General features: G+C 38.6%; 1 protein-coding gene across 1 annotated transcript in view; it reads left to right on the top strand.

Annotated features, from left to right (window-relative positions):
* The first annotated feature begins 6904 nt into the window (after positions 1-6904).
* LOC127863797 (sodium/myo-inositol cotransporter 2-like) overlaps positions 6905-23751 on the top strand; it is a 37575-nt gene continuing 20728 nt past the window's right edge. Inside the window, exons 1-15 of the mRNA XM_052403456.1 lie at positions 6905-6994; positions 7145-7163; positions 7513-7601; positions 7994-8130; positions 15862-15880; positions 16952-17056; positions 17587-17692; positions 17826-17906; positions 18936-19077; positions 19409-19446; positions 19707-19756; positions 20649-20784; positions 21227-21318; positions 21518-21533; positions 22076-22226. Of these exons, the coding sequence (XP_052259416.1) occupies positions 6905-6994; positions 7145-7163; positions 7513-7601; positions 7994-8130; positions 15862-15880; positions 16952-17056; positions 17587-17692; positions 17826-17906; positions 18936-19077; positions 19409-19446; positions 19707-19756; positions 20649-20784; positions 21227-21318; positions 21518-21533; positions 22076-22226 (1271 nt within the window). The remainder of the gene's footprint in view (positions 6995-7144; positions 7164-7512; positions 7602-7993; positions 8131-15861; positions 15881-16951; positions 17057-17586; positions 17693-17825; positions 17907-18935; positions 19078-19408; positions 19447-19706; positions 19757-20648; positions 20785-21226; positions 21319-21517; positions 21534-22075; positions 22227-23751) is intronic.

The following is a 23751-nucleotide window of genomic DNA, read 5'->3' as shown; positions in this document are numbered from 1 at the left end:
GCCAACGAAAAATACCATAAACGCGGAAAGTGTTGTCCCTGATTAGCGTGTGCGGACTTTACAGCCACATATAAGTCGACAATTTACGCACATGCATTAAACCCCCTTTTCACAGAGCACAGCCTATATGTTCAAGTTTTTACTTGTATAAGCGTTCTAATGTCCGTAAGGACTTCTGAAGCTTTTAATCTGAAATTATGATTGGAATAATACGGCTAGTAATAGAACGTTGTTTGGTTATAATTTATTCACGACAAACGGCTTGTTTTTTTTTTTTAACAAGGAGTATATAAAATGTGGATTACTCTGAAAAAAATTAATCGGCGGCGTTTATTGTTTGAAAAACACATGTAGTACTAAATACTTCAGTGTAATTTGACAGTGAAATGCACGTGTTTAAATGCTCCCAATCAATTCGTTTCAAACCTAACTTGATTATATAGCAAGTAATGTAGCATAATCATTACATAATTTGAATATACAAAAAATGTATAAAATGTTCCAGTTATTAAAATTATTTTAAATAAATTATTTAAAGATGTTACAATTATTACAGTGTCCCTTAATACAACTTCATATTGAATGTTTGATTTTGTATCAATGAATATTACGGCATTTCATAAAGTGTATGAATGCAATCGACAATATAGTGTTTTATATGCTAAGAATAATGATGGGCGGAATATTGAAAACTATTATTCACAGCAATTCGTGTTTAAATGCAAACTTTGAAAAATAAATGGTGTTAGAATCGGAATAATATTTTCTATCATAGGTTTTTTTCGAATAACACATGAAAGGGATTATTGATGCGTGCTTTCAGAGTTTGTCGCACTTAAGACTTTATTTTTTTGTATCTTTACTGCTGACCGTTTGATATCAAACATAAAAGTTTATCCAAAAGTATAATTTATTTTTAAAACCGTAATTTTGGGTATATATAATGTAACATGTACATACATGGGATCATTCATTAATCGGTTCAGACCAATATCAATTTGCTAAAATTTCATAATATTTCTTTAGATTATATGTTTATTATTGTTTTTAATGTATTTAATTAACACCAATACAGGAATTGTATAAATATGAATGCGTTAATAACATATTCTTACTAAAATTCTTTTTTTGGACAAGAAGCACAATAACTGAATAATTCTGCATACTAGTAGTTAACATACACATTAACAGTTCATTATTTATCAGTCTGAAATCTTGGAAATGTGTTTTTTTACTGAGCTCAAATGAAACCTTTACACGATTAATCTTTTAAAAGATGTCTACATATTTTTCCATTTATGTTGATAAGCATTGTTATCATAGAATGGTAGTTTATGTTGAACTGTCTTATATTTAAAACATACATGCGTTAGCAATTTCATGTGTAAATATAACTTTATTATATTATTATGAATATTGAAACACCGAAGTAACATTTTGCCATTTTTGCTATGTTTATGTTGTTATTTCAGCTCTTGAAATATTTATCATATGACTTGTTAAACATCACCATATTTGTCCTTTCATATATATGTGAACTGGTCGGTCTGTACAGGTCCTCTCCTTCATTAACTTTCGACAATGTCTAAAACAAAGAAAGTTCTTAAATATAAATAATGTGTATTTCAGTGGAAATAATTCGAGTCAAGCGAGTTAATTCCTGTGTACAAGGCAAATCTTCACAATCTTACATTGCTCATATTTCAAGATGTGTTGGAAAGTAGAAGTTAGACGGAACTGTAATTATTAACTGCAAACTATGTTCGTTGTATAAATTAATGTATATGATTATCGAAATACTGTTTCAACGCTACTCAACCAGATGGCAAATTCATTAAATAAAATGGACACGTTTTATGAGTTGTAAGTTGATAAACTCGTATTTGTTTATTGTACTAATGTGGTATATATATGTTCCATAGCAGGGATATTTCGATAGTTTTGTAAGCATTAAATACATGAACTGTAAATACGATGGACACCAAAGATACGCGAGCATATTAATTGCTTTTTTGTTGTTTCTTTACTATTGCTACGCCGCTGTTTAAAGCGTTATTGATTATCGCCCTTCTCGCTTGACAGCGTCTGATATAAATATAAACAAACACTGCGACACGTGACAGCACGTGTGATGTTTACTTTCGTTTCAGAAAACTTGCCGTTAATTTGTGATATATACAAATATTACCTGGGATATTTATGAACTATCAATAATTCGCGTGAGTCGAGAAACTTTTGATTGTTTAAGTACGTTTTCGTTTTATAAAAGTAGTTTTGAATGTTATTGAATCGGATTTTTATTATGTATGATCAATGTGCGTTCAAGCCGGTTTCAAAATCGTTAAGCAAAAACGTAAATTTCTACTTTCAAGCTCATTAGAAAAACCATTCTAATATTAAGATGTAACAAATGTTGTTTCTTGATTCCACACCTTTATGGTATGTGCACATGTGTTGCGGTTGTTGATTTCGTTAGTTTTTATGGCAATTCAGAACATGTGTTATCTCTGTGTGAATCTTAAACTGTTTCGAGGTAAACAACTATGGTTGTGCTTAAACACGCGTGTATCGTGTTGCAAAAAAACTATAGCTTGTATGGTGCGAAGACTGAGTATGACGTTATATTGCTAACATCGTTGGTTCAAACTTACTATTGTGCAGTAAAGCCACGTTTGATTCGACCGTATGCCTCTTTTATTTGCAATTTTATTTACAACGTCGGTTAAACGTCTTCTAATATTGGAGCGGTGCTTAAATTAAGGTTCAATATTTAAAAAAAACATGACATGAAATGAAGGTTTACATGATTTTATAAGTTTAAACAAAAGTAACAACTGAACAATGATGTTTTAATATATATTTATGATAATTATATGTTTGTCATATAAAACGATTTGGTATATTTTAATGTTCTATTGTTTGAAAAGTCCTGAAACGTCTTATCTCCAAACATTTCAACGTTCTGTATCAGGAAAAAAAACGTATTTTGCAATCAAAGCACTGATAGCACTAACTTGACTTACGAAATGATTAGCGAGCAGAAGAATTAAGCCAGAACCAAGTGATGCAGGGTGCCAAACATGTTAATATGTTACATGTAACAGTCGTCATAATTAAATGCCATTTTAAACACCGATATTGAATCGTGCTTTGTTGTACCCCGCCCCCTTCCGTTTATTGGAAGACATTATAATGACACCACATGAGTAAATCAAAAGATGAGTAAGATAGATGTAACAGGAGTGGGCGTAATGATGAGACTGAGTGATATAACGGGACGAATTTAATGATGACTTAAGATGATTAAACATGAGTGGACGTAATGATGAGACTGAGTGATATAGCGAGACCAGCTTTAATGATGAATTAGGATGATTAAACATGCGTGGACTTAATGATGAGACTGCGTGATATAACGGGACCAGATTTAATGATGAGTTAAGATGATTAAACCTAAGTGGACGTTATGATGAGATTTAGTGATATAACGGGACCAGATTAAATGATTAGTTAGGATGATTAAACATGAGTTGACGTAATGATGAGACTGAGTGATATAACGGGACCAGATTTAATGATGAGTTAGGATGATTAAACATGAATGGACGTAATGATGAGATTGAGTGATATAACGGGCCCAGATTTAATGATGAGTTAGGATGATTAACCATGAATGGACGTAATGATGAGACTGAGTGATATAACGGGACCAGATTTAATGATGAGTTAGGATGATTAAACATGAGTGGACGTAATGATGAGATTGAGTGATATAACGGGCCCAGATTTGATGATGAGTTAGGGATGATTAAACACATGTGGATTGAAGGATGATTTAGAGTTATACTGAGTTTAGTAGGTTAGTTGTTTGGGAGAGAGACAAACTAAGAAAGTGAACCTACCCACAAACACGGCGAAAAACAAATCTCACTACCATGTTTAACACCTCCTTACCGTCTCTGTACCCGTGCTAAGCCTCTGTTCGGCGTTATCGATTGAAACCATTACACACTACACTGCTCAATACAGTGCCCGAAATAAATATAAACAAACAATGGAACACGTAAAAATCGGTGATTCTAACTATCGTTTCAGAAGATCCGCTGTAGGTTTGTGATTTTCGTATGTATAAACCATCATCGAATAACGTGTAAGTGTGGAATTCTTTTACGTTTAAGTGCGCTATCAATATACCTCAAACGGATGATTAAATGACATAGTGAAATATTGTATAATATAATCCGGTCTCGCAATAGTGACCCACATGCCATAGCAAAATAATAAAACAGAACAAGAAACACTAGAGACAACAATAAGAAGTACCATTACATAATTAGTACCATCTGAATACCTACTTATTTTTGCTTTTTTTGAACGGTTGTTTCGATCCACGCATTGATGTTTATTCTTCAATAATTCGGGGGCATCTTCGTACTCTAGTTCAGGTCTAGGGCGCCTTTATTAAAATTGCATGGACGTGGGAACTGTTCCATTGAACACATTGTATTCTGTATTACTCAGTTTAAATACAAATTGTTTAAAATGACAATTTACTAAGTTTAAGTATTACATTATATGAATAACGTTTGGTATATATCTATTTATTGTATATTTTACTGTCATTATGTATGATAAAATCATGTACTAATTAAAAGTACATTTCAATAATTGAGATTAATTTTACATTAATAAATTATGTCGTGGTGGCCGCTTTTGTGAAATTGAAAATAACTTACTAAGATGTAATTGCATACTGGCTATAAAGTTTATAGAATAAATAGAAATATACAAATTAAAAAAAATCGAATACCATTTGAATATTTATAGCATGGTTTTCTATAAAGACCAACATTTATTGTAATACTGATACATTTAGAAATGCAACGGAATTATTTCAAAACATTTTAAATCGTCAGTTTTCATCTCCCTAGCACGTACACTGTCACGAGATAAAGAAATATAATCGTGCTGCGTTATATACTCAATACGCAAACACATATTGTATTGGTTTGTATGATGTGATGACTTTGTTTGAGAAATCACACACTTTTTATTCCTCAACTCGCGGGTTTAAAACAAACTACGTATTTTCATGTTTGATGCAAGCACATCCATGTGTTTTTAGTTGTTATTAAGTTACCATTGTCGGGTTTATCGAGTTACGAGATTATTTATTATTTATTGTTTATCAACTCAATTCATGACCCAAATAATATTTTCGCCAAAACGTGTAGTCAAATATACGTAGCTATGTTATCTAAAGGTGCGGATATTGACCTATTGTACTTTTTATCTAGGATTGCGAAGTTACGGTTTACATTGCCCAACGGCCGCTTCAACAGAATGCTTGAATAAAGGATCGATTAACAAAGAAAACGCCGGAAAAGTGAAGAAGTCACATTGAAGACATCTTCTGACATTGGTAACGAGTGCATGATAACGTCTGATGATTTGAATGCCAACTTTAACTGTCTCTTCCGGTCATATCATCCGCGGACTACTTTCAACAGCTCATAATCTCAATGTGCCATGATAGAGACAAAAATAAAGGAGCAAATTTGGAGCGTCTTCTAAGATAAAGCATTATACTGGATGTGGGTATAACAAATAATCATTTAAGTTTGATTGTGATTGTCGTTGTGATTAATACTTGACCTTGCATGCAATTGTTAAAAGATTAATTAAAGCCCAACCGCCCAGGTAGGAATACGTTTTAAGCTTATATCGATTTTCATTTTTAGCTTGGCGTTTTCGGAGAAAACCCGAAGTATTGTCATAGCCCGCTCGCCGTGTCGTCCACCGTCCGCCGTCCAACGTCCTCCGTCCGCCGTCTGACGTCCGCCGTCCGCGTCGTGCTAAAACCTTAACATTGGCTCTAAAATCAAAGTGCTTCCACCTACAACTTTGAAACTTCATATATAGATGCACATTGATGAGTTTACACGCCACACCCGTTTTGGGGTCACTAGGTCAAAGGTCAAGGTCACTGTGACCTCTAAAAAAAATAATCTGACAAGCATTCATTTATTCAAAATTTCACCCGTAGCCGAGCGTGGCACCCGTTATGCGGTGCTCTTGTTACTTATTAAATCCGTAGATGGCGTCTTATAACATATTTTTCTTCTGTTTATCATCGGTTTAGCATCAGCAGCAGCATATTTTCAATTGTTTTATAAGCGTCAACATGATTGACACTTATGCAAATTTGACTTAGACTACCGATGTTATTAAATACCTTACTTTCAAGTATATGTTTTACAGTAAGGGAGAAATAGAACCATTTTCTTTAACGGTGTAAACATTTAACTTTAATTATTCACACATGCAATTTAGATTCTTCCTCATTTTAAGTTTTAAATATAGCATTAAGTGTTTGATATGAAAGTGTAGTGTATGCTCATAACGCATGTGCCGTTGCAACGAATCAGATAATTGTCACGTAATTTTGTACATGGCTGAAAACATTAATGCTTAAGAGCCTATATAATTCTCTGCGCAGTGATTTGTTTTTTTTTCCAACCAAAGATATATGAAATAGTACCATTTACCCGTTAGGGGAGGTAACCGCTGTATTAGGTTTGAGCTCACACACTTTTTATGTTGTTAACATTATGATATAAGCCTAGCTCTATTAGACCGGTGCTTAATGCATGTGCGTAAACTGTCGTCCCAGATTAACCTGTGCACTCCACACAGGCTAATCCGGGATGACACATTCCGCTTTTTTATAATGAATCGTTTATAGGAAATCTCTTAATAGCTAAAAGCCTGTTTAGGCGGAAAATGGCGTCCCTTATAATCATGTGAAGACTGCACGTACTAATCTGGGACGATACTTTAAACACATACATTAAACCCCTTTTTCAAGGAGCGCGGCTCGTATACAATTGCAGATTGAGTTACCATGGCGACTGTGACTGGAACCTATCTCCACGTGTCTGACATCGTAGTCATCATCGTCTACTTCCTGCTCGTGCTATTCGTGGGATTATGGGTTAGTGACGTCATAGTAAGACCGTCAATATTATGGGCATGTGACGTCATAGTAAGGCCGTCAATATTATGGGCAAGTGACGTCATAGCTACACCGCCAATGCTGCTCTCTGAATCAGCCGATTATTTCTTGCATAAATCTGTCTTGCAGATTATTCCGACGATAAAAGGTAATGAATGAAAAAACAAACTTACATCCTCTCGAATAAAATGGTCGTATAATTTCAATTCATATGCACATTTTGAATGTTTACTGATAGATCATGTGATCATTTGCCTTGTATGGATGTATCACAAATATTAAGTTGCATTTTATTAAACACACTGTTAATGTATCGAGGCTTTCAAAATTAGTATAGCCGTGAAATAAGACGACTTAAAATGCACTGATATTAAAAGGGGAAATATACAGATTTAAATTAGTATTCATTTGATACGAGAATTATTCCGAAATATTATTTGCTTATCCGTATTGAAGAGAAACCACAGGGTATGCAATATGTGTTCTGTGTCATTCAGAAAACAGTTTTATATTTCAGAGTTCACGGAAGAACAGGGGTAGCGCTGGCGGGTATTTCCTTGCCGGACGAAATATGAACTGGATTCCGGTCAGTATGTTTTTATGATTTAATCATTTGCTTACGTCATTTTATATTAATGACGCGTTGACAAAACTTGTTTCACATATTTAGATATATATTTTGTAACAGTATGAATAGATTTTAAATTAAGTGTTCAAGTTTGCGCTTTATTGCAGTCGATGTATGGTTTATTCATAACATACAACGTCAACTTCAACAAAAGAATTATTTAAGTTTGATAGTACAATTGACAAAGAACCCAGTATTGAGATGTATTGTATTATCTAACTGTAGAAGGTTAATACATATTTGACGATTCTTCAAATACATTCATATATTCAATTGGTGTAGGTTAAAATAACTTTTACACCGCTTCTAGTCCATTTATATTGTCATATTTGGTGTTTCGCATTTTCCAGGTCGGAGCCTCGTTGTTTTCCAGCAACATCGGAAGCCTCCACTTCGTCGGCATGGTCGGCTCTGGGGCAGCCGCCGGCATCGCCATATACCTCTATGAGCTGAACGTAAGTACGAGTGTACTCACAGTGATAACAGTGTGATAAGATGGAATGAACAAGCGCCGCTCTCGGTCGCAGAGTGATCGTGGTTTCTGTGAACGTTCTGGTAAACCTGGGCTTAATGCAAATCAGAAACGACACTCTCCGCTTGTATGGTAATTTTCGTTGAAAGGATGTTACTTCCGCCGGCATCGTTATGTACTATGAGCTGAACGTTAGTCACCATTTAACTGTATGAGTTGAACGTAAGTCGCCATATTGCTGTATGAGCTGAACATAAGTAGCCATATACCTGTATGAACTGAACGTAAGACGCCATATACTTGTATGAGCTGAACGTTAGATGCCATATACCTGTATGAACTGAACGTAAGTCGCCTTATACCTTTATGAGATGAACGTAAGTCACCATATACCTGCATGAACTGAACGTTAGTCGCTATATACCTGTCTGAGCTGAACGTACGTCGCCTTATATCTGTCTGAGCTGAAGGTAAGTCACCTTATACCTGTATGAGCTGAACGTAAGTCGCCTAATACCTGTATAAGCTGAACGTAAGTCGCCATATACCTGTATGAGCTGAACGTAAGTCGCTTTATACCTGTCTGAGCTGAGAGTAAGTCGCCTAATACCGGTATTAGCTGAACATAAGTCACCATATATCGGTATCAACTGAACGTTAGTCGCAATAAACCTGTCTGAGCTGAACGATAGTTCGCAATAGACCCATATGGGCTGAACGTCAGTCGAAATATACCTGTCTGAGCTGCACGATAGTGCGCAATAGACCTATATGAACTGAACGTTAGTCGAAATATACCTGTCTGAGCTGAACGATAGTGCGCAATAGACCCATATGAACTGAATGTTAGTCGAAATATACCTGTATGAGCTGAACGATAGTGCACAATAGACCCATATGGGCTGAACGTTAGTCGCAATATACCTGTATGAGCTGAACGATAGTGCGCAATAGACCTCTATGAACTGAACGTTAGTCGCAATATACCTGTCTGAGCTGAACGATAGTGCGCCATAGACCCATATGGACTGAACGTAAGTCGAAATATACCTGTCTGAGCTGAACGATAGTGCGCAATAGACCCATATGGGCTGAACGTTAGTCGCAATATACCTGTCTGAGCTGAACGATAGTGCACAATAGACCCATATGGGCTGAACGTTAGTCGCAATATACCTGTCTGAGCTGAACGATAGTGCGCAATAGACCCATATGGGCTGAACGTTAGTTGCAATATACCTGTCTGAGCTGAACAATAGTGCGCAATAGACACATATGGGCTGAACGTTAGTCGCAATATACCTGTCTGAGCTGAAATATAGTGCGCAATAGACCCATATGAGCTTAACGTTAGTTGCAATATACCTGTCTGAGCTGAACGATAGTGCGCAATAGACCTATATGGGCTGAACGTTAGTCGCAATATACCTGTCTGAGCTGAACGATAGTGCGCAATAGACCTATATGAACTGAACGTTAGTCGCAATATACCTGTCTGAGCTGAACGATAGTGCGCAATAGACCCATATGGGCTGAACGTTAGTCGCAATATACCTGTCTGAGCTGAACGATAGTGCGCAATAGACCTATATGAACTGAACGTTAGTCGCAATATACCTGTCTGAGCTGAACGATAGTGCGCAATAGACCCATATTAGCTTAACGTTAGTTGCAATATACCTGTATGAGCTGAACAATAGTGCGCAATTGACCTATATGGGCTGAACGATAGTGCGCAATAGACCCATATGAACTGAACGATAGTGCGCAATAGACCTATATGAGCGATAGTGCGCAATAGACCTACATGGGCTGAACGTTAGTCGCAATATACCTGTCTGAGCTGAACGATAGTGCGCAATAGACCAATATGATCTGAACGTTAGTCGAAATATACCTGTCTGAGCTGCACGATAGTGCGCAATAGACCTATATGAACTGAACGTTAGTCGCAATATACCTGTCTGAGCTGAACGATAGTGCCAAATAGACCCATTTGGGCTTAACGTACGCCGAAATATTCCTGTATGAGCTGAACGCTAGTGCGCAATAGACCCATATGAACTGAACGTTAGTCGCAATATACCTGTCTGAGCTGAACGATAGTGCGCAATAGACCCATATGGGCTGAACGTTAGTCGCAATATACCTGTCTGAGCTGAACGATAGTGCGCAATAGACCCATATGGGCTGAACGTTAGTCGCAATATACCTGTCTGAGCTGAACGATAGTGCGCAATAGACCCATATGGGCTGAACGTTAGTCGCAATATACCTGTCTTAACTGAACGATAGTGCGCAATAGACCCATATGGGCTGAAGGTTAGTCGCATTATACCTGTCTGAGCTGAACGATAGTGCGCAATAGACCTATATGAACTGAACGTTAGTCGCAATATACCTGTCTGAGCTGAACGATAGTGCGCAATAGACCCATATGAACTGAACGTTAGTTGCAATATACCTGTCTGAGCTGAACGATAGTGCGCAATAGACCCATATGAACTGAATGTTAGTCGCAATATACCTGTCTGAGCTGAACGATAGTGCGCAATAGACCCATATGGGCTGAACGTAAGTCGCAATATACCTGTCTGAGCTTAACGATAGTGCGCAATAGACCTATATGGGCTGAACGTTAGTCGCAATATACCTGTCTGAGCTGAACGATAGTGCGCAATAGACCCATATGGGCTGAACGTTAGTCGCAATATACCTGTCTGAGCTGAACGATAGTGCGCAATAGACCCATATGGGCTGAACGTTAGTCGCAATATACCTGTCTGAGCTGAACGATAGTGCGCAATAGACCCATATGAGCTTAACGTTAGTTGCAATATACCTGTCTGAGCTGAACGATAGTGCCAAATAGACCCATATGGGCTTAACGTACGTCGAAATATACCTGTCTGAGCTGAACGATAGTGCGCAATAGACCCATTTGGGCTGAACGATAGTCGAAATATACCTGTATGAGCTGAACGATAGTGCGCAATAGACCTCTATGAACTGAACGTTAGTCGCAATAAACCTGTCTGGGCTGAACGACAGTGCGCAATAGACCCATATGGGCTGAACGTTAGTCGCAATATACCTGTCTGAGCTGAACGATAGTGCGTAATAGACCCATATGAGCTGAACGTTAGTCGCAATATACCTGTCTGAGCTGAACGATAGTGAGCAATAGACCCATATGGCTTGAACGTTAGTCGCAATATACCTGTATGAGCTGAACAATAGTGCGCAATAGACCCATATAAACTGAACATCAGTCGAAATATACCTGTATGAGCTGAACGATAGTGCACAAAAGACCCATATGGGCTGAACGTAATTCGCAATATACCTGTCTGAGCTGAACGATAGTGCACAATATACCCATATGGGCTGAACGTAAGTCGCAATATACCTGTATGAGCTGAACGATAGTGCGCAACAGACCCATATGAACTGAAAGTTAGTCGCAATTTACCTGTCTGAGCTGAACGATAGTGCGCAATAGACCCATATGAACTGAACGTTAGTCGCAATATACCTGTATGAGCTGAACGATAGTGCGCAACAGACCCATATGGGCTGAACGTTAGTCGCAATATACCTGTCTGAGCTGAACGATAGTGCGCAATAGACCCATATGGGCTGAACGTTAGTTGCAATATACCTGTCTGAGCTGAACGATAGTGCGCAATAGACACATATGGGCTGAACGTTAGTCGCAATATACCTGTATGAGCTGAACGATAGTGCGCAATAGACCCATATGAACTGAACGTTAGTCGCAATATACCTGTCTGAGCTGAACGATAGTGCGCAATAGACCCATATGGGCTGAACGTTAGTCGCAATACACCTGTCTGAGCTGAACGATAGTGCGCAATAGACCCATATTAGCTTAACGTTAGTTGCAATATACCTGTATGAGCTGAACAATAGTGCGCAATTGACCTATATGGGCTGAACGATAGTGCGCAATAGACCCATATGAACTGAACGATATTGCGCAATAGACCTATATGAGCGATAGTGCGCAATAGACCTACATGGGCTGAACGTTAGTCGCAATATACCTGTCTGAGCTGAACGATAGTGCGCAATAGACCAATATGATCTGAACGTTAGTCGAAATATACCTGTCTGAGCTGCACGATAGTGCGCAATAGACCTATATGAACTGAACGTTAGTCGCAATATACCTGTCTGAGCTGAACGATAGTGCCAAATAGACCCATTTGGGCTTAACGTACGCCGAAATATTCCTGTATGAGCTGAACGCTAGTGCGCAATAGACCCATATGAACTGAACGTTAGTCGCAATATACCTGTCTGAGCTGAACGATAGTGCGCAATAGACCCATATGGGCTGAACGTTAGTCGCAATATACCTGTCTTAACTGAACGAAAGTGCGCAATAGACCCATATGGGCTGAAGGTTAGTCGCATTATACCTGTCTGAGCTGAACGATAGTGCGCAATAGACCTATATGAACTGAACGTTAGTCGCAATATACCTGTCTGAGCTGAACGATAGTGCGCAATAGACCCATATGAACTGAACGTTAGTTGCAATATACCTGTCTGAGCTGAACGATAGTGCGCAATAGACCCATATGAACTGAATGTTAGTCGCAATATACCTGTCTGAGCTGAACGATAGTGCGCAATAGACCCATATGGGCTGAACGTAAGTCGCAATATACTTGTCTGAGCTTAACGATAGTGCGCAATAGACCCATATGGGCTGAACGTTAGTCGCAATATACCTGTCTGAGCTGAACGATAGTGCGCAATAGACCCATATGGGCTGAACGTTAGTCGCAATATACCTGTCTGAGCTGAACGATAGTGCGCAATAGACCCATATGAGCTTAACGTTAGTTGCAATATACCTGTCTGAGCTGAACGATAGTGCCAAATAGACCCATATGGGCTTAACGTACGTCGAAATATACCTGTCTGAGCTGAACGATAGTGCGCAATAGACCCATTTGGGCTGAACGATAGTCGAAATATACCTGTATGAGCTGAACGATAGTGCGCAATAGACCTCTATGAACTGAACGTTAGTCGCAATAAACCTGTCTGGGCTGAACGACAGTGCGCAATAGACCCATATGGGCTGAACGTTAGTCGCAATATACCTGTCTGAGCTGAACGATAGTGCGTAATAGACCCATATGAGCTGAACGTTAGTCGCAATATACCTGTCTGAGCTGAACGATAGTGAGCAATAGACCCATATGGCTTGAACGTTAGTCGCAATATACCTGTATGAGCTGAACAATAGTGCGCAATAGACCCATATAAACTGAACATCAGTCGAAATATACCTGTATGAGCTGAACGATAGTGCACAAAAGACCCATATGGGCTGAACGTAATTCGCAATATACCTGTATGAGCTGAACGATAGTGCACAATATACCCATATGGGCTGAACGTAAGTCGCAATATACCTGTATGAGCTGAACGATAGTGCGCAACAGACCCATATGAACTGAAAGTTAGTCGCAATTTACCTGTCTGAGCTGAACGATAGTGCGCAATAGACCCATATGAACTGAACGTTAGTCGCAATATACCTGTATGAGCTGAACGATAGTGCGCAACAGACCCATATGGGCTGAACGTTAGTCGCAATATACCTGTCTGAGCTGAACGATAGTGCGCAATAGACCCATATGAACTGAACGTTAGTCGCAATATACCTGTATGAGCTGAACGATAGTGCGCAATAGACCCATATGAACTGAATGTTAGTCGCAATATACCTGTCTGAGCTGAACGATAGTGCGCAATAGACCCATATGAACTGAACGTTAGTCGCAATATACCTGTATGAGCTGAACGATAGTGCGCAATAGACCCATATAAACTGAATGTTAGTCGCAATATACCTGTATGAGCTGAACGATAGTGCGCAATAGACCTATATGAACTGAACGTTAGTCGCAATATACCTGTCTGAGCTGAACGATAGTGCGCAATAGACCCATATGGGCTGAACGTAAGTCGCAATATACCTGTCTGAGCTTAACGATAGTGCGCAATAGACCCATATGGGCTGAACGTTAGTCGCAATATACCTGTCTGAGCTGAACGATAGTGCGCAATAGACCCATATGGGCTGAACGTTAGTCGCAATATACCTGTCTGAGCTGAACGATAGTGCGCAATAGACCCATATGAGCTTAACGTTAGTTGCAATATACCTGTCTGAGCTGAACGATAGTGCCAAATAGACCCATATGGGCTTAACGTACGTCGAAATATACCTGTCTGAGCTGAACGATAGTGCGCAATAGACCCATATGGGCTGAACGATAGTCGAAATATACCTGTATGAGCTGAACGATAGTGCGCAATAGACCTCTATGAACTGAACGTTAGTCGCAATAAACCTGTCTGAGCTGAACGACAGTGCGCAATAGACCCATATGGGCTGAACGTTAGTCGCAATATACCTGTCTGAGCTGAACGATAGTGCGCAATAGACCCATATGAGCTGAACGTTAGTCGCAATATACCTGTCTGAGCTGAACGATAGTGCGCAATAGACCCATATGGGCTGAACGTTAGTCGCAATATACCTGTCTGAGCTGAACGATAGTGCGCAATAGACCCATATGAGCTGAACGTTAGTCGCAATATACCTGTCTGAGCTGAACGATAGTGAGCAATAGACCCATATGGCTTGAACGTTAGTCGCAATATACCTGTATGAGCTGAACAATAGTGCGCAATAGACCCATATGAACTGAACATCAGTCGAAATATACCTGTATGAGCTGAACGATAGTGCACGAAAGACCCATATGGGCTGAACGTAATTCGCAATATACCTGTCTGAGCTGAACGATAGTGCACAATATACCCATATGGGCTGAACGTAAGTCGCAATATACCTGTATGAGCTGAACGATAGTGCGCAACAGACCCATATGAACTGAACGTTAGTCGCAATATACCTGTCTGAGCTGAACGATAGTGCGCAATAGACCCATATGAACTGAACGTTAGTCGCAATATACCTGTATGAGCTGAACGATAGTGCGCAACAGACCCATATGGGCTGAACGTTAGTCGCAATATACCTGTCTGAGCTGAACGATAGTGCGCAATAGAACCATATGAACTGAACGTTAGTCGCAATATACCTGTATGAGCTGAACGATAGTGCGCAATAGACCCATATGAACTGAATGTTAGTCGCAATATACCTGTCTGAGCTGAACGATAGTGCGCAATAGACCCATATGAACTGAACGTTAGTCGCAATATACCTGTATGAGCTGAACGATAGTGCGCAATAGACCCATATGAACTGAATGTTAGTCGCAATATACCTGTATGAGCTGAACGATAGTGCGCAATAGACCTATATGAACTGAACGTTAGTCGCAATATACCTGTCTGAGCTGAACGATAGCGCGCAATAGACCCATATGGGCTGAACGTAATTCGGCATATACCTGTATGAGCTGCTGCATGAGCTGAACGTTACTTGCCATATGCATGAATGAGTTGAACGTAACTTGCCATATGCATGAATGAGTTGAACGTAACTTGCCATATGCATGAATGAGTTGAACGTAACTTGCCATATGCATGAATGAGTTAAACGTAACTTGCCATATGCATGAATGAGTTGAACGTAACTGCGCAATATACATGTAAAGTGTCGTTACTGATAAGACTGTGTGGACGTACAGGCTAAAATAGGATGACACTTTACGCACATGAATTAAGCCCCGTTTTCCTAGAGCGAGTCTTACATTTAAATGCACAAATAACCCTTGCCCACAGGTAGTGTAAATACATCGAGTGTCAAAATAGGGGGAAAGGTACGGTTTAAAGCGATATACATAGTAAATTTGTATATGCTGAATGCGAAACTCTTAAAGGTATACTAGTGTTTAGTTCTCGTGTTTGTACAGACTTATCTTAACAGTTCATTCAACAGACGCAATGAGTCTCAACAGACATTCGTATTATAGAGATAGCAAACTACTGTCTATTCCAATAGTTCAGTCCTTTTTTAAGAGACTTCTCGTGCTAACAATTGCGATTGCATTAATACGCCTATTAAACTGCTTTGTTTAGTATTTTTAATTCATGTTGTAAGTTTAAAAAAAAACAACAGCATAATGTTAAAACGAATTTCGACCGTACAAGTATTAAGTATATAAGCATTCACTTGTTTCGTTCAAGTCATCTACATGCTGATAACAATTGCCTACCTATTTCCTAAAGCCCACAAATACATGTTAATGTGGTTCTTCACCATTAAGGGAGGGGCGCGGAATAAAAAAACAATTTTTTATGCAGAGAGATACGCATATTCCTCAGATATTGGCTCTTGCACTTAACCATAGGCAAACTTACCATATATTGTGTTAACAGTTTGTGGCGATTACTCTTCCATATTTCTCAAACGATTGAATTTAAATTTCAAATATGTTCCGACAATAGATGTAAATGGTACGTTTCATTAATCATTATCCGCACATTCTTGAGTAAGTTGCCCTTTACCTATGTTGAGAAAGCGTTAAGGAATATCTGTCATGTCCGTCATTACATTAAACTCGAAACATAAACAAATAAAACATGCAATTTACATAATTATTTATCATAAAATTTCCAACGATGCCATCACATCTCCACAAAAAGAACATGTTTGATATAATGATATAATCAAATACGTTTTTGCGTATTTTGTTGTTTAATATCGAAAATTAATTACTCACAACAGTGAAAACGAGGACTTTATTATTAAAAATGCTTAATCGACAAGAAACACAGATGCGTTCCGAATGATTGATGTCGTCTGTTATTTCAGGTGTTTACGATGCCGGAGTACCTGAAGTTGCGATTCGGCGGGAACCGGATACAGATCTATTTGACCGTGTTGGCGCTTCTAGTCTACATCTTCACCAAGATCTCAGTGAGTGGCTGCTTGGTGATTTAAACGTGATTGATTTAAGCTACTGCTAATTTTAACACCTTAAACACCGTTTTCACTATTACTATCGTTTGTGGGTGATGTTGAGACGGCTCGCCTAGTGGGGTGTACCCGTTGTATCTACTGCGCCACTGTGACATGTGCAGGATCACAGTCTTCACGAATAAGATCGCATGTGTACAGTGGCACGGAGGTAACATCCGAAATATTGTGCTTAATCTCTAAGTTCAAAATCGCGCACAGACGTGCTAAGTCGCACGTGTTCAAGTGCGAACTTGAGTTCTTAACGTGCACACTTACAGCTCTTCACAAGCGCACGTGCAACTTTTACTATGCGCTTGCACAAGTTTTACCAATCAAATTGTCTTGAAAAATACAGGCCGGAGATCGAAGACGTTTATTAAGCAAATAATTTAAACTTCATCGGGCATCACACAATACCAGACTTAGACGTTTATTAAACACGTTTAAATTGCCTCTGCTGTACATCTAAATCCGGACGTTACTTTCAGGCAGATTTATACGCAGGGGCCATTTTCATCGAGCAGTCCCTTAACTGGAACATCTACCTCTCCATTCTAGTGCTTCTTGCCGTCGCTGCAGTATTCACAATAGCGGGTAAGTATGGGCCGGGATCTAGGAAAACGGGACTTAATGCATTTGCGTAGTGTTCAGTGCAGATATTAGGTGTTTTCCTTTACATAATAAAGTTGAGAGGATGTTATTGCACGGAGTTACTTGTTCATTGAAGGCGGCCTGACAGCGGTCATCTGGACTGATTTCATCCAGACCATCATCATGTTGATAGGAGCACTCGTCTTGGCAGTCATGGGTACGTAAATGTCCGATGGTTGTTGCCGTACCAACATTGTACAATATTTATATATCTGTTTCTCCATTCAACATGTTACCAAACTTAACATCGGTTTACGCCTGCATTGGCGCTTGTCCGGACTCGTTTTCACTACGCAACTTCTAAGTACGTGTTGTATTGTTAATAATGTAATCTTTGTTGTGACCAGACAATGAACGGTGAACACATCCAATTTTGGTATGCCCTAGGATAAGGCTACAAATTAATATCGAATTGTTAAATGATTTTTGGACCGCGCTCTGTGGAAAGGGGGTTTGATGCATGTGCGTAAAGTGTCGTTACATATTAGCAAGTGCAGTCCGCACAGGCTAAACAGGGACGACACTACCCGCTTTTAAGTTTATTTACGTTTTAAGAAAGACTTGACGAAAATCCAGGTAAGGCGGAAAGTTTCGTCCCTGATAAACCTGTACGGACTGCACAGGCTTATCTGGGACGACATACAACACACATGCATTAAACCCCTTTTTCACAGAACGCGGCCTATTTATAGTATTATACATTACGATAAGACTCTATTGAGCTTTCTCGTTTGTCAAAGGTCATCGTTATAAAGCATTATGAAATATCAATGCATGCAATTTCAGTTTCACCTTCATTATTAAGAACATTTGGTTTTGATTCAATATTAATGTTTCTCAAATTTCGCTCTCGCACTTCAAGTTTAATTTCGTATGTGTTTTCTTTATGATCTTGCTACACAAAACATCAACTATTAATGTTTTATTATTTTTATCATTTATGCATGAACGCTCAGAAATCTGACGCTAAGTACATTCTCTCAGGATGTCTGCTGCAAATATGGCATCTTTTTTATTGTAATTCCTTCCTCCCGCAATCCTACGCTTAAGCCTAGTGATATGCTACCTCGTCTGACCAACAGTGTTTCTTTAAAAATACAAGCATTTGTTTAAATTACAACATTATTTTAATAAGATGAACATCGCACGTAGAATTGTTATAATAGTTGTTTCCGACTGACTTCAGCGTTCATGGAGGTCGGTGGTATTGCCGGGATCAAAGCGAAGTACCCGGATGCTGTCTCCAACCACACGCGCCACAGCGAGGCGAACAGCACATGCGGGCGACCACGTGGGGACTACATGCACCTCTTCCGGGACCTTGGTGAGTAGCGCCGCGTTATGATCGGTTGTTTTATTGTGTTGTTAACTTCTATATAAGGAGTCCGTTTTTTGTGTGTTAATAACTAATATATACGACATTAGGTAAATAAGTTTCTGATACCATGTAAGATCTAAGGCATGTATTGCATTTTCTGTATTTAACACATTTTTATTGCATCTTATATCTTAAATAGGTATATATTTCCAGCTTACATTTCCTTCCTTTTACCAACTTTCATAGAAAATTAGAGGTTTAATATGAGTCCAAGTTGATAACCGATTCGCGTACTTTGGCATTATGTGGGACTGTGGTCTCTTGGTTATATGCTGTTCTAGGACTCTGGTTCGAATCTCGCTCAGACCACGGAAGTTGTGTGAGCAAAACATTAATCCTATGCTGGTTCCTCTCCATCCAGGATATAAAAGGGTACCTTTGAGGGAAATAAAGCGGTCGTGGTTGCATACTGTTTCTAGTGTAAACGGACGACTTATTTTTAAGTTATCGGGGGGGGGATAAATGTGAAAGTCCGCTGAAGCCGACTCTTGTTTATCAAATCAGACTATAAAAGACATGCCTTACTTATCCTTACCTTCATCTGTCTATTTCCAGTTACCGGAGACATACCCTGACCAGGCCTGGTGGGTATTACAATCAACTCCATATGGTACTGGTGTTCGGACCAGGTAGGGTGTCATTACAGCATCAACGGAATACTTGAACATTTTGCATGAATGATATATGTTGTAATGTAATTAATATGTGCAACCGCTGGTATTTGTCAAACTCGAATATTCCCTTAAATAGTGAAGGACAAAAGTTAATCCGTCTTTTTCAGACTTCATGGGGAATGTTCAGGTTAAATTGTTGTCATAAATTCGCATTAAACCCAGTTGGCCAAGTATGTGTGATTCTCAAATCTTTATTTAAATTAGCATTTATTACTTTATTTACCGAAATGCGTACTTTGTTATTTTCCTTTACATATCCAAAATTAGGGGCTATAATTTTGAGATGATATATTTCCGTGGTTACAGAGCAATTCTAGAAAAGCAACCTAGCAACCAAAATTTTGCAAAATAAAACATGTAATTCTTTCAAATCAAACTGTTGACATGAAAGCAATAAAAAGATAATCTTGATATGATTTAATTCACATTATTCTCTTTACTGATATAAACGATGAAGCAGCAATATTCTGTTTCATAATGATAATTTACCGAATTGTTGACCTATGACTAATTTAGTTCATAAGTAATTTACATCCAAATCACATTTTCTCAGACAAACGTGTACGTGTACACATTAAATATATGCAATATGAAAAGGAAAGGTAATAATACAGACTGTTGGTGAACTATTTTTTTATCCATTATCTCAGAAGGCTGTATTTTTAAGATGGCTGAAATAATCGGTAACACGGATATAGTTTTATTAAACTACAGGCAATACAAAACTCACATGTAGATACATTATTGAATCAGGAACAAAATGACACAACTGCTTGTTTGATATGCTAATTTGGTAAAAACCATTCGCCCTTTGGCACATATTCTACCTCATTCTCCTACCATTCAGGTAATAGTGCAGCGCGCCCTAGCGGGAAAGACGTACGACCACGCAAAGGCGGACACGATCCTGTGCGCGTACATCAAGATACTTCCGCTCTGTATGCTCGTACTTCCGGGCATGATTGCGCGCATCCTGTTTCCAGGCAAGTGTCGTAAAAAGAAGGTCCTGTCCGCATGCATAATTCAGTTGTAACACTAAGACTTAACATGATAAATATGCGTGAGATTGTTCTGCACTGTAAGTTTTACTTGATGTTTACCCACTCTCATAACCGCATTCGTATATCTTTCGAGATGAAAAAGTCTAAATCTACAAATACTGATTATGTCATTAATACAAAACGTGTGTAAATTGTATATAAAAGAGTATTATGTATATACGATAGATGTGTAATGGTATATTGAATCACAACCCATTTGTAACGTTTCCTTCAATGCCATAACTGTCAACATATCCCAATCGTTCCCCGGTGACAATACATAATTAAATAAAGTACTTGAGTTGCTCGCAACTCGATTGTAATTGAATTGTTGGTGTGTTTGATTGCTTGACATGCTATGTTTAGTTGGTCTTTGATATTTCAGAGACCGTGGGATGTACCGACTCGGAAATATGTAAAGAAGTGTGCGGCAGTCCAGGGGGCTGTTCCAACGTAGCATACCCCACCCTCGTCCAGGTATGCTGTTTCAATGTGACAACTCCCTCCATAGTAATAAAACCTCGCCGTTAAATAGGCGGTTATAATGTAATGCATCCCACCATCGCTATAAACGTTGTTTGCCTAATACGTTATTCTATCGTGACGTGTCCACCTTCGATACATATACTTTATGGAATGCAGTTCTACTGTAACGTATCCCATCCACAATATAAAGTTCGTTGTACATGACAGTCTGTTCAATTGTGGCATATCCAACACTAGTTATTATTGTTTTGACTTCAGTAGTTTTTTTTATTCTAAAGTGGCGTATCACTCCATCGATATACTCGACTTATCCATTTTATTTAGGTGAAATTAATAGGTAATAATTGTTAAAATGTCTTAAAACGACAGTTGGAATGAAAGAATATCTTAGTATTTCATAAATTGAATTGAAATTTGTTTGCATGTTATTATGTTTATATTTAGATCAATTGTGAACATAAATTAGTTTTGTTAATTACCAAAGTGTTCAATATCTTAATTTTGGGAGGGTCGCACAGGCTAATCATTGACAATACTTTCCGCTGGCTTTATTTTTCGTTTAAAGGACGTCTCGTTTAAGAGAGAATACTTTTAAGGCTGAAAGTGTCATCCGAGTTTTGCCTGAGCGAACGACACAGGCTAATCTGGGAAAAACTTTATGCAAATGAATCAAACCCAGTTTTCTTCAGAACGAGGCTAAAATCAGTAATTTTGTGCGTATCAAAACTAACGTTTGTGAAATATGCAGGTGTGCGCGGCATGATGCTCGCGGTGATGATGTCAGCGCTGATGTCATCGTTGACGTCAATATTCAACAGCAGCAGCACCATATTCGCCATGGACATCTGGACTCACATCCGGAAGAAGGCGTCCGAACTGGAACTTATGATTGTGGGAAGGTATGATTATGAAAAAACGATGTATGGAAACTCACCAGTATGACTTTTCCGCCGAACACTCCAAATAGTGCCTTGCTTCAGACTTACATTATTTATTTGAGTGCAGGATTGGATATATGCGTGTATTAAATCCATAGAGACCGTTGATGGAACACATACCTTTCGATTAACTTATTATTAGGGATGGGAACGAATACTTAAAAAGATTTTCGAATATTCGTTTGTCATTATTCGAATATATTCGAATATCCGATTTTTGACCCTTATATTAAAATGTCCGGAGCAACGTACTATTTCATATTGCCACTTATACCGCTATAAATCGTAGCATATGTGCAGCTTTAAAAAAAATGATAAAGTAATAATTTTAGAAAAAAGATTATTGAATATTATTTTCTTAAAAAAAAACAACCATGTTTATTTTATGATAAACAATAAATAACCCGAATATATGTGGATTGTCTTTATTTCTATGTTAAAACTAACCATACATTCAATTTATTATTTAATATCCAAATTATCCTAAGCCTGGGGTAGGAATTGGCGTAAAGGCCGCCGTATGTGGCGCAAAACCCTGTGATGACTCAGTGAGTTAGTTACTATTTGGACTTGCACGGAGCGTAAACGCGTATGTATGCCTTTACCAGCTTACAAATGATAACGGCCTATTTGTTGTGGATTATAAAAAATGCATAATCGCATCCCGCAGGGTGTCCAGATAGAACTACAGCCCCACTGGTGACAAGTGAACCCGATCCGGGAGGAAAAACTCAGGGGTGTTTGCGTCAATGTCCACAGTGAAACTGGTGCTGCGGCTTGCCCACTTAACACACACTCAGCCAAATCTGTTAATCCGGCGACGTTGTGCCGTAATGATTTTCCTGGGGAGGGAAGAGCGCCAATTTATTCGGTCGATTATGTCGACCCAGATTATCCGCTGTGTCTGCATAAGCTGTCCTCAAATACTTAATTTCTCTTTTGATATGATTTCGTACCTTTGTACATGGGTCGGTGCACAGGTCATTTCCGCCGAGGTGCAATACCAATACCTTTGGTGGTGTGAAGAGTAACACATTAGCTTCTATTGACCTTCGTAATGTGGACTATGTCAGGCCGCCAATGCCCCACCATGCGATGCTTGTGGGCAACCGCAGGTTCTCCATCCCTCGTTCTTTGGCCCTTGCTCCTGCCCGCTAAGGAATACTGTCCACAAGAACCCATACCACTGTCAATAGCAAATAACATTTAGAGTGTACAAAAACCAAAAGTCAATTGTTTTTAATTAGTGTATAGGATCTCACAGTGAAATTGAATACACAAATTACATGAGCATGTGTATCCGAATACAAGTCTGTTTAGGTGTGTTCATTATATTACTGTATATTCCTAATGATGTAGCCCGATTTAGCGGATATAGGTTATTACTGATATAGACCATCAGGATATTTACAATCGCAACATAAAATAAAGCATAAGCATACTACTTAACTATTGCCACTCGTAAGACGAGTTATAAGAGACTATG

Source organism: Dreissena polymorpha, unplaced genomic scaffold, assembly GCF_020536995.1.
Source record: "Dreissena polymorpha isolate Duluth1 unplaced genomic scaffold, UMN_Dpol_1.0 chrUn038, whole genome shotgun sequence".
Lineage (NCBI taxonomy): Eukaryota > Metazoa > Mollusca > Bivalvia > Myida > Dreissenidae > Dreissena > Dreissena polymorpha.
Note: the sequence above shows the minus strand (reverse complement) of the source record. Positions and strands in the feature narration are given on the sequence as shown.